This window comes from Crocodylus porosus, unplaced genomic scaffold, assembly GCF_001723895.1.
Source record: "Crocodylus porosus isolate Cpor-Errol unplaced genomic scaffold, CroPor_comp1, whole genome shotgun sequence".
Classification (NCBI taxonomy): Eukaryota; Metazoa; Chordata; order Crocodylia; family Crocodylidae; genus Crocodylus; species Crocodylus porosus.
The window spans coordinates 32912967-32930076 of record NW_017728910.1 but is presented as its reverse complement, the minus strand read 5'-3'; the positions used below and the strand labels follow the sequence as shown (position 1 = coordinate 32930076).

The window sequence follows — 17110 nt, the reverse complement described above, 5'->3', positions numbered from 1 at the left end:
TGGTTTGTTTTTAATGTCTGCAAGCAGCTGTAATATTGTGATTCTCTAGGGTGTAAAAAAGGCCAGGAAATGATTCCTGGTTTTGATCATTTGAAATTACTTTTTAAAGATCTATTTAAACCCAGGAACTGAATTCTGCCAGTGATTTACATCAAAATGACAAATCAGTGGCAGGATGTGACACTATTTAGAGCAATAACCGTTTTAGTTTTTTGTGAGGTTAAAGTGCTGTTTTTGTGGGGTGGGGGGTTGCTCCTTTATGAAAGAAATTTCAAATGAATAGAAATACAAAAGTAAGACAATCAAGCACTTTTTTTGTATGAAAGTTTAATTAAGTAAAATGTGATGTGCCATTGTTTAACTTTCAGAATTGTCTATCCTGAAGATGTTCTAGATTATTTTCATTTTTTGCAAACTTGTAATAAGTTGTGAAAATTGAAAAATCATGCTGAATTATGCCAAAGGATCCATATATCATTTTGTATACAATGCTAATAAAAGTATCAGTGTTATAAGCAAAAAATATATCTGCCACTCATGTTGCAGCATGGTGTTTATCACCAGTAATGGGACACGGCTGGGTGCCCAAGACAAAGTATAAGCAGCAATGTCCAATTTGTGGTCATGAACATGTGTGCTGGCAGCCACCTTTTTTTTTTCCCCATCTCCCCAACCTTCCCTGAAGTCGGCACCTGAGGCCATTGCCTCCGTCTTCCCACCCTAGTTACACCATTGGTATTTATAATTTGTATCCAACAACTACATTTCCTAGCAGACAGGGCATTTTTACACATGATCCGAGAGCTGCTCTAATTAAAGCCTGCAGCATTTCACACGTCAGTGCCCAATGCTTCAAAATGGTAGTGGGGCCACTTTAACTAAAGGTTGTTGAATGAGCTTTAGTTAAAACACCCCCCCCCAATGCCATTTTGAAGTGTGGGGATGCTGATACACAAAACACAGAAGCTGGCTGTAGTGTGCTAATTATCATGCTCCAGCAGACTCGATTATTGCATTGTAATTACAGCACATCAGAGCTGGCTCTCCACACATCTACAGGCACCCAGGGAGGCCAGGATGTGCTGTCATGCCTTCCACATAGCACAGATTTCATTACCTTGCTGTCCTGAAAGGAGCAAATGTTATTCATGTTACCTGTGCTCTTCAAACAATTCTAATATGTGTATGATGCACCAGTTAGGTGCATGGACTTCAGAAAGGAAGTCACTGAGTTGCTTCTTTGTATAGCAGCAATATACCTGGTGTCTTCTACGGATTCCTTTTTTTAAGATGAATATCGTCTCAAGGCATTATATCCTATTACTGTTCTCTCATTGTCATAGACAGTACCCCCATTTCTGAACAGCATGGATCTGCTAGGGGTAGTGTGCACAGTAACATTTCAGGGATTGCTGTGATTTAGGATTATTTATTTGATTTGAGTTATATGCTGCTCTCCTCCAAAAAAGGCTTGGGCAGCTTACAATTAAACAAGATGTCATTCAAAAAAATCAGATATTAAAATGAGATAGTAAACAATAAAACAATTGCCCCAGTTTATACACCAAAACTTAACCCCACCAGCTAAAGCCTACCCAAATGAAATAGTTCTTATAATACAGGCCTTTTATACAAATGGCCCTGATTTAGTCATGAGGCAAGGAAGTACAGCATAGAGTTTCGGGCTCAAGCTTATGGTTTTGGAGATTTGCATTTACATCACTGCTCTGCTACCAACTTTTGTTCTTTGTTTCACTGACCAGCACCATAATAGCTGATAGCTGCCAGGAGGAGAAAATGTCATGAGAGTCTGGTAGAGAACCTAATATCCTAGCCGGGAATGTGCTGAGTACCAGCGTAGACTTTGGAGCAGGTCTACAAAGTGTAATGCAGTTCCTAATCTAATTATCCATGTATAGTATTACCTTGTGCCATATAAAGGTATGTATACCTGCCAGGCTCTTAACAGGCCTTTACTGAGCACCTGCAAATAATGATTTTCTGGAGTTTATAACTTGATTTAAATGTAGATGGACTTTCATGGGGATAGAAAAGTCCTCTGACTCCAAGGTCACTCTGCAGCTAAACTTCTGGTCCCTGCTCCAAACTATAAAGCTGGTGGAAAAATTAAATGGAACATTTGTAAGGATGTTCTAACTTTGGAAAAGCAATGTATTTTTTCTGGAAGGTAGCTAAGCATTTTTTTCTGAAATGTAAAAATAATAATAATGATAAAAAAGAAATAAACTTTTCTGGGGGAAACATTTAAGAATGGACAAAATCAGCTCAAAATGTGGCTAAGCTATAAACAGTTAAAAGAGAATCTTATGGGTGAGAGCGTTAGTCAATATAGGTTAAAGCTCAGCATATAGCAGTTGTTATTTTAGATCTCTTAGTATTGGTCCTACTGCAATAGTTAGTCTGTCTAATACAGTGTATTCTTACACTGAATTCAACAGTACAAAGCATACCTATGCTGAGATCCTCTTGAATGATGTATGCTAAGGAAACTGTGTGAAACTGATACTACTGATGAATTTAAAAGAGCTGTTCTGTATACTCAGCAGTCAAAGGAAACCAGAGGCTTTTTGTTTAAGTGAAAAGGTAGCTTTTTAGATAGTGAGTGTTTACCTTTTATACAAATGGACCTGATTCTGATTAACAGTTTTACCTCAGAGTGATTTCATTAAAGTGGAGCTATTCCTGATTTATACTACTGAAAGTGGGCTCAAAATCAAGCCCATTGTTAGACATGTTATTGTTTGATTATACTAACTCTTGATCCACCCATACTTTTTTGTAAACGTGCAATGGAAAATGTTGCTCTCATTACATTCTCAGGGTTACTGGGAATGAATGAATGCTTAACTCTTGAAAGTGAATTTCTTGGTATTTCTTGTAACAAAAATAATGTTTTATTAGCAAAAAATACAAGAAAAAACCTGGAAGGTGTCATGTGTTGAATTAGTTGGTATTCTTCCATAAAGTTTTGGAGAAAGGAGAAATACATTAACTATAGGTAACTGGGTAATGCCATGCCTGGAGAAGTGAGGAAGATTCTGCAGAAGGTCAGTTTATATCTTAAAGCACAAGATTGATTCATATCCTCTGGAGTAGTTATAAATGTTACTTATGGTCATAACAGCATTCTTATAAATCCAGATAATGTATGTTTCTCTCTGACCATGTATGGCACTTAAGTCCACAGACTGATTATATAATAGGATCTTTAGAGGTGCACCGATACATTGGTCCTGTATTGTCTCAGTAGTGATAAAAGGAAAATTGAAATGATCAGCAGTCAGCTTTTTTGGCTGATGTGGCTGATAATGTTGCTGATTAAATACCCCCGCATGCGCACAGCCACAACACAGCCCACAGGTGGCCAGGAGCACAGCCCAGCAGCATCCAGCTGGTAAGTCTGTTGTTGGGGGAAAGGGTGGAGGGGAATATAGGAGCATAGTGGGGAGCAGACTAAGGCTCCCATGGTGGGGGGGGGAGTGGGGCTGGGGCAGGGGTAGATGTTGCACAGTTGGGGTGGGCAGCAGCAGCAGTGCTGGGAGAGGGGCTATAGGGTAGGCTACACAGTTGACCTAAAATTTGCCATAGCCCCCTTCCCTGCCCCAAGCACAGCCTGGGCCAGCCCCCACCACCAGGATGAGCCCAGCACCACCTCCAGCCCACAGCAGAAGCCTGCTTTCACCCTGCACACAGATACAGGGGTACATGCCCCCCATGCCCTCCTGGGGTGTGTGCAGCAGCAGGAGATGCCTGCCCCTCCTCTCCACACACCTCAGACAAGCCACTTGCGGCTCTGTCCTGTGCCCCACTCTGGCTGTTCAGTGCCTGCCCCTGCCCCAGCCCCACTCCCTCCCTCACCAGGGGGGCTCTGATCTGTCCCCTGTGACCCTTCCCTCCCCCCTTGCCCCTTCCTCCACAACAAACTTACCAGCCTGACGGTGCTTTCCAAGCTGCTGGGCCACATATCGCCAATTGGATTGGTATCAGCCAATATGGCTCATTAAAAATCGGCCATTGGTATCGACCCAAAAATCTCTATTGGTGTACCTCTGAGAATCTTATTTCTCTTTATAACATGCCTTTTCAATTACAGTGGGTATTTTCTCATTCTTGTATTATGGGGCAGAATATGGAGCCTGTCAGTCCTTTGCAATTGTGCAAATAATTCTGGATAAATTATACCTTTTAATTAAAAAAGGGGGGGGAAAAAAGGCCAACCCCTGATGTTAGCAGTTTCTTATGCATTAAACTATTCATATATCTAAATAGTTTTCACTGACCTCTTCAACTGTTTTTAAAATGAATTTATGACATTTTTAACATAGTCTTCTATGTGCTGAGATGCCATTGTTTGATATAGTGGTGTTTATATTTCACGTGTGTATGCATGCACACACACAGACATGACATTTCCCTCTTTCTTTGAATTGCACCCAAGTATCTTGATGATTGAATTTTTGCTACTTTTGGGGCTGCAAACGTGGTTTTCTTACTAGGTCTGAATGCTGAAATCTCATTAGGATATAAGTTATAAAGGGTATAAGTTTCTTTTTAATGTGCTTTGCATAGAATTCAAATGACATGTCAGATTCCTCTGTGTATTTAAATTGCACATGAAATTTCATACTTCATGTTTTATATTAATGGAAAGTAGCATTTAGGAGCAGAGTTAGTAAATTCACTGATCAACTGTATTTATGAACAAGAGCTAACAGGGTGGGCTCACAGTAGTGAAAAAAGGCTGAACTCCACCATTTATAGAATCTAGTTGGTATGAACCTCCAGTAAATCTTCTGTTCATTCTTCTGGTTTATAAAAGGATAGATTTAATTGACTTTAAATAATTGGTGACTATTGAATGTCTATCCAGGAATAGTTCTAATTAAGTGACCTTTAGCTATAAACTCCTTGGGACAGGAGCATTGTTGTCTTACATTGCTGTGAAATGTCTGCAGGTAACATTTTGTTTCTATACTAAAAATAAGTAGTAAGAATGATTTAGCATTAGCTCTGACATCTGATCATAAAGGAATATTTCAGACTTGGAGAAAGGACTGTCTTAAAGACGGTAGAAAATGGTTACTTAAATAATACCTTAGTGTAAGTCAGCTGTTTCTACTGTTTCAATAGGAGGGGTTTCATGAAGCTGACCTCTGCTCAGGACATTCATTTAAAGAATTCTAGATAAAGGATGCCAAAGTTAAACTATGGTGACTTTTTTTTTTTGTATTAAATCTTGCTACACTTTCTGTCTCAAAGCTTCAGAATACAAGTAGATAATTTCCTTTATTTTTTAGTCCTTTTGTTATAGATATCTAGTATTAGATTTAGAAGCTATAATATTTCTGTACAACATGGAGTTAGAGAAGCTGGTTAGTCTGGATCTGATTTGAAACTACAGTTTTAAAAAAGATTAAGAGCTAGAATAAGAGAGACTGGGCGTTTGCACCTGGACCAGGAGAGGTGCATCTCCAACAGCACACAAAAAGAACAGTAACAAAAGAAAATGGTTTCTGCAGGCAGCACATTGTGATGATGCCCATTATAGTTACAAAAGCAGCTGCTGCTTGAAAAGGAAGCAGATGAATTTGAAACACAGACTAGGGCAGAGATGAAAAAAGAAATTGCCAATTGCCTGCAGGGATGGTGGTGGGGAGGGGGGGGAACTCTTGGGTCTCTTTGCCAACTAACAACCCTATTTTTTTCTGACAGCTGGATGGAAAAAGTAGATACTATTTGGACTCCTCACTGTATTCTCAGCTGTCACTCAACAAGGGACACTCCAACACACACAGAGAAACATCAAGAAGCACTTTCTGTGTCATTCTTGTTAGATGTGGATCAGCTTGAGGAAATATCACTGAAGCTAAGTACAGACAGTCAAAAAGCCCAAGGCTGAATCAGTTAAATCTTTACAGGTTAGTCTAAGCTGTGTAGATTGAACTGATAAGCAAGTGAACAGACTTTCACTTTTGATTCCAGAATGCAGCCACAGACCTGCAGTGGCACAGGCCAGAAGCCGGGGGGCACTAAAGCACAGCTCCCTGCTCATCTGGAGCAAACAGTTTGGGCCAAAGCTGTCCTGCCCACCCTTCGAATTGGAGTTTGCAGGGGAAGTGCAAGGCATCCTGAGATGGGGAGGAAGGGTGAGGGGGAGCAGGCTGAAGTAACTTGAATCTGGACGGGATCTGGGACAGAAGTTCAGTAAACTGATTTAACCTAAATTAATTAAGTCTGATGCTATATCCATCCAGGTTTATCTTAAACTGGTTTCAGCCATTTTGAAAGTGGTTTATGTGCACTGAACTTCTATTGTGATACATATTTGAACTGGTTTTCAATCACTTGTACTGGTTTATATGTAATTTCTGTCCCTACCTGAGTGGCTACCCCTGTGATGTGAACAACAGTCTCAGTACAAAATATCATCTATGGATCTGTGGCCAGTTTTAGAATTTGGTTCATAATATGTACGCTGGGGTTGTGTTTGTTACAGTAGTAACTTGAGAGATTTAATTATACCAACACAAGGAAAGATAAATTCTGCCTTGCTGTAAGAGGTTACAGCCTAACTAAGGGCCTTGTTGCACATTTCGCTTTGAGCTGCCCAAATGTTCGTCTGTGTTAGTACTAGCTCAAGTTCAGAGCAGTCACACCTTAAAGCTGAAAACCTCTGACCGTTCCCAACCTTCATAGCTGTGATTTGCCACAAGAGGCCTGACAAGCAGGGGCCTGACTAGGAGCTACCACTGTGAGTTGTGGCTACAGGGCTGGTGTCCAAGACAGGCTTCTATTCCTGCCCTAAGTGGAGATGAGAGCTGGATTGAGAAGAGTCACAGGAACATGAGGCTGGGAGGCAGAGAGTTAATGGGATAGGGGTGAGTAATGAGATGGGGGTGGGAGAGAGATGATGACACAAAGAAAGCCAGCCACTGAAGGATAAAAGAAAAAAGAAAAAAAAAAGAATTTAAAAAGAAATACAGAAATAGGAAGTCAATTTATAGAAGGTCTCATGTTTTAATTGAGAAATTGGGATTTGGGATTCAGGCATGGTCATGCTTCCTGGGGTGGCTGGGAGGTGAGAGTGGTGAGGGACGGTGCTTTTTGGGAAGCTGTTGCCTCTGCCCTTGACCCCAGAAGGAAACCCCAGCTCATAGGGACCCAATCCAGCCCCGTACTTTGTTTCCACCCACCTTTTTTAGACCCCACTCTTGTGCCCATGTCCTGCAGCCTAGCTAGCTGGCATGTAGGGCCATGCGAAGCTTTGGTCCCTGATTTGATTTGGCAGTGCCTCCTGGGTCTGGGCTGGCACCCGGGGTCTCCCCGCAGCTGATTGTCAAGCTGGGAGAGTATGTGTGTGTGTGTGGGGCGGGGGCAGCATGCTCCCTGGCAGACCTGTACTTCCGGTCACTTCCAGTTTCGCTGCCAAGCACGCAGGGGACTCCCTCACACTCCTGTGGGATGCTCCATGCACCCCAGCATTACAGCATTCACAAGCCATGCTGGTACCTCAAGGTGTGTAGAAAAAACATTTAAAGCTGCGTCTGTGTCCAAATCACTGATTCTCAAATTGGCATCAAATCTTCGGATTTGGCTGAATTGAATCAGGGACAGTGATCCGAATCAATGAATCAAATCACTGTCCCCAATTCAGGCCAAATCTGAATAGAATAAGGCGTGTTTCACACACCCCTACTGGCATGTGCTCCACAGGCTGTTTGCATGGGGTTGCACCCCTTAGGGTGGGAAGGTTGCATACCTGGGGCCAGGAAGTGGACCTTACTTGGTGCCAGAACCCCCCCCTAGGCAGTAGAGTTCAGGGGGTGAAAAGTCTGCTTACAGAGAACAGAAGTTTGGGGAAGGAAACAATGCATACTGGGATTTTGGCAGACTGCAACCTGGGCAGCTCATCTGCAGGGAGTGGCCATACATTAATGGAACACAAACTAGGTAACACATATCAAAGGTAAACCTGCCCTGGATAACTTTAAGCCATCTAAACTATGCTAAAAACTAGTTTCAGATGTCCATATGCAATCCAACCATAAGCCATCTGAAGTTAATGTGTAACAAGGCCCTAAATAAGACCGATAAAGAGAAGAGGAAGTAAAAGCAAGAGAAGTAGTGATATGGCCAAAGGTGCACAGCAGTTCGGTGGTAGGAGCTACACATAAAACCCAGGTCTTCTGATTTTTTGTTACTGTCTTTTCCACTAGGATTAATTTAAGCTCTAAGTAAAGCATATAATAATAGGCCATTAATTACTATTATTTATGTGCACCTTCAATGGAGGTACAGTTGCTTATAGAAAATCTGAATTTGACTATGGAACCACTGACATTAATGGAAATATTGCTATTGCTTTACATAACAATCAATGGCCACACTGTTCTAGACTGTTTTGGTTTTCTCTGATAAAAAAAATTGCAAATGGTCTGATTAAAAAAAATGCAAAATCCTAATTTTTCCATGATTAAAATTAAAAACCACTCTATGTATAAAGATCAGTTGAACACAATGTTTTATTGATATATTTACAATTTCAAAGAAATCTGGAAGCCAATCAGTGCCTCAATCACTAATAAAATAAATTCTAAATACCAATACATTTTGACATTTGATTTCGGGTTTTTTATCATGGAAAATCAGAGCTACTACTGCCCCCTTCATTCACCAGGACATGGGGCCAGCTGCAGCTGTCCCCTGCCCCCCACTGCTTTGTGCTGCTCAGCAGCCCTGATATGCTGGTGCTCTGCCTATGACGTTTGCCCCTCACTCCCATGCCACAATTCCTCAGGCCTGCCAGTGCCCCTCGCTCCCCACCCCCAGCCCTGCTGCCACAGCTATGGGGCCAGGGACCACACATCAGCGCCCAAGCCTGTGGGAGGCAGCGGCTGCTGCAGCAGTGTGGAGCCCAGCTCCCCCTCCCCCCGGGTGGCACAGCCAGAGGGGGTTGCAGTCTGCCTGCTGTAGGCTCAGGCTTCCCACCCTGCTCACCTCCCTCCTGGGCCTCCACAGCACAGCAAGCAGAACTCAGTGCAGCAGGGCAGAGTGAGGCTGGGCGGGGAAGCTTGATGCCATCGCCACAAGCCCTGCACCACCATGATGAGACACCTGCTGCCCACCTGGCAGTAGTGCAGAAAACTCCATGTCACCGTTCCCACTGCTGCTGGGTGGGCAGGACATGCTTCACCAGGGTGGCACAGGACTCAGTGGTTGCATCAAGTTTCCCCACCCCTCTCTGCCCTGCTGTGCCAGGTCTTCCTGGTGGGTTGTAGAGGCCCCAGAGGGATGGGATCAGGGCAAGGAACCTGAGGCTACAATGGGCAGCCTGTATCTGCCCCAGCCCCATGCACAAATCTGGGGGGGACAAGTGTCCCCCATGCCCTCTGTGGGGATGCGCACAGCAGCGGGGAGCCAGCCCGCCCCTCCAGATGAGCCACTGGTAGCTCCATCCCTCTTGCTGCCTAGGCCCTGCGGCCATGCATCCAAGCCCCATGCACCCCCTGACTGGGCAGCAGCTCCGGCCCTGCCCAACTCCCTCCCTCCCTCACTAAGGGGGCCTCAGTCTCCCACCTCCCTTCCCTCCCTCCCCTGACTTACCTGTAGGGAGCTGCTCTCCAAGCTGCCTGGCAGCCATGGTCATGTGTACACACCCACATGCACATGGTGCCCCCTACTGGATCCCCTCCTGCTCCCCCCAGCCCCTTGCAGGCTGGAACTCTGTCAGCCTGCAAAGGGAAACCCACTGTTTCCCCTGTTTTTCTCCTTTAAAGGAGAAAATCTGAGGGTTTCTCCTTAAAATGGGAAATTCTGGGTTTTACTGTGTTTTTCAGTGGGGAATGAAAAACCCGGATCCCTGCTAATAAGATACAAATCTGTTATTTTCTGGCTTTCTTTCAGGAGAAAAAAGTAAAAACATTAACTGTAGGGACTTGTGTGTGTCTGTGGATCCAGCAGGGGCTGTAAAATGCTGCCTGTTAAGGTCCTTACAACAAGAAGGTGAAGGGTGCAGTGCCTGAATTTGGGCGTTCGAATGGAAATTATGATTCAAACTTTCTTTATGGACTGTGGGGGAAAGGGTAAAATTGTGCCAGTGAAGAGTCTCATTTGTTCCAGTGTCATACCTAGTTTTTCAACATCATAGTTGTATAGGCCTCCTTGGAACAGATGCTTTATAACATTGGAGTATTATTATTGCTAGGTAGAAATAATTGAAAACAACTGTTTTGGCTGTTTGAAGATGGAAAACAACATAACTACTATTTCTCGTGAAGAGCTGGAAGAGCTAAGAGAAGCATTCAATAAAATAGGTATGTTTTACATGCAAGAATGTAAGCATCATACCTTTACCAAGTTTATTATATATTTTTTACTCTTAAATGGATTAAGTAAGGTTAAAACCTACCTATATTTTATGAACATGACATGTCTTGCCTGCATTTCTAATGGCACTTAAAAAATGGAAAAATGGAAAGCTGTATTATTGATTGATTTATTGATTGAATTCATTTGTTCTGTTTGCTTAATTTATACACTTCTTTCAATTTGGGCAGTAAAACAGAGTTGCCAGTTTTATTTTTGCTCCTGGGTAGTTTCATTCTTGTGTTTTGAAGGCTGAACGATATTACGATTTCAAATTCAGTGGCTTTAATCCAAATATATTTCTGCTTTCAGAGTCCAAATTTATTAGGATCTTTTAATTTGGGGACGGGTCTTAGTGAATTAATAACTATTTCTCTTGCACCTAGTTAAATCCAATTTACATTTTTAAGTAAGATTAACTTAGTGATCCCTGATATTGCATTTCTTGAGAGTCAATCATGTTAATGATTAACTCATTATTTCATGTGCTTAACAGGGTCTTTGCTGTTAAGATCTAAAAGCAAGCATTACATTCTGAATAATTTCTTTCTGTATTAACTGACATTCATTTCCAGACTGCATTATACATGTGATTACTTAAGCTTATATGGTTTTTGCTCTTGGAGTCATTTTAAATGAGTCTGAAGTGATCCTGACTAAAATATATGCATCGAGTATGAGTAACCCAGAGTTTTCATTGACTCTTTGCTGAACTTCAGAGAGAGACACAAGTCTTCATCATAACTGTAGATGACTATTGAGGTTGTAGATCCTATAGTAGATAGACCCTTCCTCGGTTGACTATAAGCCAGTCTGGTCCAGGAGATCACTGGAATTTACAATATAGGAGATGGGAATGTGGAATATGTGGAGATTCAAGCAGATAATAAAAAGAGATTATGCATTTTTCTCTGTTGATTTTTGGTCTAGGACAGTGATTCTCAACCAAGGTGATTTTCAAATAGGGCCAGAAGGGACATTACAAGGTCATCTAATCCAGCTCCCTATTCAAGGCAGGATCATTCCTGACTAAACCGTCTCAGCCAAGTGTCTGTCCAGTCTGCTTCTGAAAATTCCCAGGAACTGAATTCTCTGTGTAGCCTCTTCTTACACTTGATCATCCTCCATAGTCAGAAATTTCCTCCTAATCTCCAGCCTAATTTCCTCTGTTGCAGCTTGAGGCCATTTTTCCTAGTCCTGTCCCTTATGGATACAGAGAAAAGCTTGTCTCTGTCCTCTCTATAACTGCCCTTCAGGTATTTGAAGACTGTTATCAATACCCCCCCCCTTTCTATTCTCCAGACTAATTAACCCTAGTTTTTCAGCCTTTCCTCATAAGTCCTGTTTCCCAGGCCTCTAATAATTTTTGTTGTTCTGTGTTGAACTCTTTCTAATCTGTCTGCATCCTTCTTGAAGTGTGGAAAAGGACTATAAATTTTAAAGATAATATCAATATCTGAGACAAATTGCTGGAGCATTCTTTAAAGATTCCAGAAAAGCCCATTCAAAAAATAGAATGTATTGGGTACACATTCTAAGATAACTTGGGGCCCCAGTTGGTATCCTTACCATCATAAGGTACACTTCCATACGTGTTGTGGGAATGTCCTTTGATTAAATTTCCTAAGGAAAGAAGTTGATAATATATTTGAAATAATGTTGAGGTTTGAGCAGTATTTGAAAACTATGGGATATTACCATATTTATTTTTAATCTAAGATTAATTTTTTCCTACCAGTCAGCATTGGAAAGGGAAAGCCCTTTGTCAGAGACTTCTTAGCAGCAGGGGAGAAAATTGAGGGGGCAGGTGCCTGCTACAGCCTAGGTTGGGGCCAGAGTCAGACCCACACCAGCCTCCTGCTCCCACCTCTACTTGCCCTCTGTAGCTTCTGTCTGCCTTCCCCGCTCTACCCCTGTTTACTGTTAGGTGAAGCTTGGCTCTGTCTTAGGCTGGATATCCTCCCAGGCACCAAGTTCAAACAAACTCCATCCCCTGCTTGGCCAATAAGCAGTGCCATCACTGCTGCATGTGCCAGGAAGTGCTGCACTTCCATGTGTTGTGCTCTGTTCCCCAGCAGGGAACAGAGCCTGAGCAGCATCTGACTGTAAGTGGTAGGTGGAGAAGGGGAAAAGACTGTGGGTAATGTGTTTTGGCGGGGGGGAGGGGGGCAGAGATTGTGGAGAGTAGTGGGGAGAGGCAGAGACTGTGGGGAGCTGGGGTGGGGGTGCAGGAGTGCTGCAAAGGGAAAAGTGGTGGGGAGGCAAGGGGGCTACCTGGCTCAGTACCTCCCTCCCAGCCATTGCTTTCCCTGCTGTAGCAGTGGGGTAGGGGATGAATTTAAGACAAACCTCCAATAATTAGATTTCATACCTGGAAAAATTATGACAAATGTATTAATTTTTTATATAGAGAATCTAATAATTGGGGGGGTCATCTTAGATTTGAGTAAATATGATTATATGAAACTGATCTGCTCAGGGCTTGGTGTTTTTAAAAGCAGCCATCAACACACAAAAAATGTTTTAAAGAAATACAAAAGTAAATCATGGCATAGTAACAGCAACAGTAGTATTCTAGTCTCTCTGAACTAGCAGCCAGAAAAAGGGTCATCTTTTGCCAGAGGGGTCAGCTCCTCAAGTCTGAAGAAATCTGGCCTCCATTTGTAAAACAACTGACTACAGAATATCTCAGGCCCAATATGCATTTATACACATACTTTTTTCCACTGCAATATACCAGAGATCCAGTCCATAAGAGCAGACTCCAATAATCGAGTCTGCTCTGCACACAAGCTGACACTCACTGTGCTGCATCATTTGCAAGTTGTATAAGCAGCGAAATGAACATCAGTGCAGAGAAAATGGAGGTGGTTTACTTTTGAACTAAAACACCTTGGATGTGTTTTAGTTCAAAAGCGGACTACTGCCATTTTCTGTGCACTGATGCACATTTTTTCTGCTATACAGCTACACACATTGCAGCACAGGGCAGCACATACACGTGTAAAAATACCCAGTGGTTTTCTACACTCTTCTTTCCTCCTTCTTTCCCCTTGAATCTTGAACTCCTTAATTTATTTTGGCTTTCCCACTTCCCCTTCCAGCTTTGTCTGTGCTGCTGCCCCATTAGGTGTCAAATATTTATATTAATTTAGATTTAATATTCAGATTATTAAAGGTCCTTAAGGCTATTTGTTAAAGGATTTAATGCTATAACCATTGTTACTGTTTGTAACAATCTATGGTTTTACATTTTTGGTGTTGTTTTGTCTTTTAGTGTTTTTGTTGAAAGTAAATATCAATAAAAACCTCAAATATAAATATTTTTATTACTTTTTAAATGCCACATAGAAAAATGTTTCATTTACTTCCAGCTGTATCTATAAAGTGATAAACAAAGAACATTGCCCATTACCCTGGAAAATTACCCCTCTGTGAAAATACAGATTAAAGAATTAAATAGAAAGTAGCTGAGTTGGTGGCCACATCCAGACATTGTTTCTACCAGGAGAATCATAGATCACAAAAACCACAACTGTGCAGGTGTTCAGTTTTATTAGAAAAATAACTCATCTCCTGTGCAATAGAAATCACTCCCAAAACTATAAATGTCTGTACACTTTCCAGCTGCTTGACTTCCCTTAGGGTCCTGGAGAAGTTGAACAGTAGGAGAATGCTCCCTGTGCCTTCCCAGTCACCCCACCACTAGAAAGAAATGCCTGTTTGTGGCCAATGTATTCTCTGCTCCTCAGTAATTCCTCATAATACTGGCAAGTCAAGAATAATAAAACACATAGATCAGACATGATATAAGCTAATATGTATAGAGACAAAGCATTTACATCTCTGCAGGGCATTTTAATAGTGCCCAAATCCCTGCAAGATTTTTTTTTCCCCTTCCATTTTACCATTCTTTATGAAGCTAGGTTCTGCTGCTGATTATTCTTGTGTAATTTGAATATAGTTCAGTAGTTTTACGTAATTATTTCAATAGAAATGGATAACTACAGTGATTGTGGAATTTAACCAAGGGGATGCACATACTGGCATGGAGCCAGCCCAGCCTGCTTGTGCACGCCTTCAGATCAGGCTGGGTTAGCTCCATGCTAGCACACGGGGCTTGCAGCACTGGAGGCAGACTCCACATGCCATTGGGCCAGGCGGGCTCCATGCCTCTATGTGCAGCTTCCCACTGGGGTGCTGGAAGCTTCACGTGGGTGCACAGAGCCAGTCCAGCCCAATGGTGCGTGAACCAGGAACTGTGTGCCATTGGGCCAGGCAGGCTTTGTGCTTCCATGTGGGGCTTCTAGCACTCCAGTGGGAAGCCACGTGTGGAGGCAAGCAGGAGCCCTCCCAGCCCAATTGCGCATTACTCCATGCCTCCGCGCACAATTTCCTGCCTGACCCAATAGCACGTAGTTCCTGGTCCACACACCATTAGTCTGGGCCCGTCTTCCACATGGGGCTTCCAGCACTCCAGCGGGAAGCTGCATCTGGAGGCATAGAGTAGTGTGCTGTTGAGCCAGGTAGGCTTCTGCTTGCCTCCACATGCAGCTTTCTGCTAGAGTGCTGGAAGCCCCACGTGGAGGCACAAAGCCAGCTGGCCCAGCCCAATGGTGCACAGCCCACGCCCACCCACAAACTCCAGGGCCCCACCACCACCTTCCTGCCAGGTATCCAGTTACACTTTTCACTATCAATGTACTATGTTTATCTTGGAAATTTGGGTGAAAGAGAAAATACCAAGAGTCAAATTCAGCCCTAGTGCAAGTCTCTGAAACCTCTTTGAAACTGAAATAAGGATATAAACTATAACTGTATGACAATATTCTAAAATGTATCGTGAGTTAGAGGAGAATGAATAATAGACCTTGGAGTACATGTTATATTGGATAAAATGCCAAATTTTACTGTTTTACAAGAATTTGTGATTTTGCTGTGTCTCCACTTTGGAAAACTTTAAGAGAGTTTCTGAGGAACGTGTAGCATGATGGGGTTCTGGCTCGATAGAAGTAATAAATAATTGTTTTATTATTATTGAGTTGGTATAAATCAACAGAACTTCATTAATTTCATGATGTGGTGATTTAAAATAGCTGTGGATCAACCCTTATGCATTCATTCATATTTGGATATATAATACACAGTTTGTTCACTCGGAGAAATGCTGTGTTTCTGTACTGTACCATTTTCTTCCCTTTTTCTTCCTTCCCTTCCTTCTGTGTTCCTTCCCTTTAGTTATCAACTTGTATTATTCTGTAACACAAACATGAAAACAACTAACACTTTTATTTTCAGATATTGACAGTAGTGGGTATGTAAGTGATTATGAGCTTCAAGATCTCTTTAAAGAAGCAAGCCTTCCCTTGCCTGGCTACAAAGTGCGAGAGATCATAGAAAAAATTATAGCTGTGACAGATAGCAACAAGGATGGGAAAATCGATTTTGAAGAATTTGTCTCGGTAAGTAATACAGTCTCCTCAAGCTGCCCTTTAACACAGTTATTTGTTTTTATACCAATATTCTAAATTATTAAATTTTACAATGTCAGATGAGACAATGACTGACTGTATTTTAAAAAGCATATTGTAGTGTACTGTAGGTTTGCCTTGTACAAAACATTACCTGTTACTGTGTCTGAACTAAGCATAATTAAATTTCGTGTCATAGGACATTTGAGTAGGAAGGGATGTATCCATGATAACTCAGTCAAGAATATAAGGGGAAGGAGGTAGGCCGTTACTCCAGTAACGTTAAGTGTCTTGACAGGGTCATAGACAGACCTATGTCCTTGGACCAGCACAGCTACAACATACATCTCTTGAAAAGGTCTCAATCCGTGAAAGATTATAAGATTAACACTTGAGGAGTAACAAAATGTGTGCAGACATTCAATAGAAATCTTGTACTTTGCTGCTTTTGGCTCCTTTTGAATCATATTCTTAGTTCTTGTGGAGCCCATTATGTAGTCAAGATCGACTTTAAAGAATTATTTACCATGCCTGACTGGAAACGCAAGCTTCGAAATTGCCTGAAATCTCTAAGAGGAAGGGTTGGATAGACTAACTTTAGATTTGAATTGCTGGATAATGTTTTGAGAGCAGCTTGTACAGTAATTACAAACTTTTGCTGATTCCTGAATGCGAAGATAGTTATAATAGCGGGATAGTTGATTAACTATTATGCAGATATTGACCACTCCAACATAAGCTTGTCAAGGAAACTAAAATAATCTTTTTTATTCAAATAGTTAGCATAATGCTGAGATGTTGTAGCATGTTATATTATATCAGCACATAACCTTTTCCAAAGCAACAAATAGGCAGCTGGTGTGCTAGAGTCATGCTATTTTCCCAGGACATTCTTTTTGGTGTGTGGTGGGTTTTGTTTTGTTTTTTAAACTACATTCCTCATGTCTCTGCATCTAGCTGTAGATGGCAGGGACTGTTTCTGTGCATGTTGTCCAGTGCCTGGGCATAATAGGCTCAGATCCATGGCTGCTATTTCTATTTAATAGTAATAAATGTAATAATATATTTTAAATAACATAAGATTTTTACCCTGCAGTTATATGATATGGAGTTCTCTTTAGTTTTTGCTGTGCCCTCTGGGTTCCATTTTTGGAAAAGAATATAAAAAGAACTAAGGCAGACAAGGGTCTAGGGCAAATCTGATATCTTTTATTAAACCAACTCAATTTTTAGTTGGTCTAACAAAAGGTATC

The 17110-nt window shown here is 41.9% G+C and overlaps 1 protein-coding gene across 1 annotated transcript in view; it reads left to right on the top strand.

Moving 5' to 3' along the window:
- The window catches only part of PLS1 (plastin 1), a 71182-nt gene that overhangs the window by 18465 nt on the left and 35607 nt on the right, over nucleotides 1-17110 (top strand). Inside the window, exons 2-4 of the mRNA XM_019532976.1 lie at nucleotides 5734-5939; nucleotides 10226-10334; nucleotides 15685-15848. Of these exons, the coding sequence (XP_019388521.1) occupies nucleotides 10265-10334; nucleotides 15685-15848 (234 nt within the window). The 5' untranslated portion in view covers nucleotides 5734-5939; nucleotides 10226-10264. The remainder of the gene's footprint in view (nucleotides 1-5733; nucleotides 5940-10225; nucleotides 10335-15684; nucleotides 15849-17110) is intronic.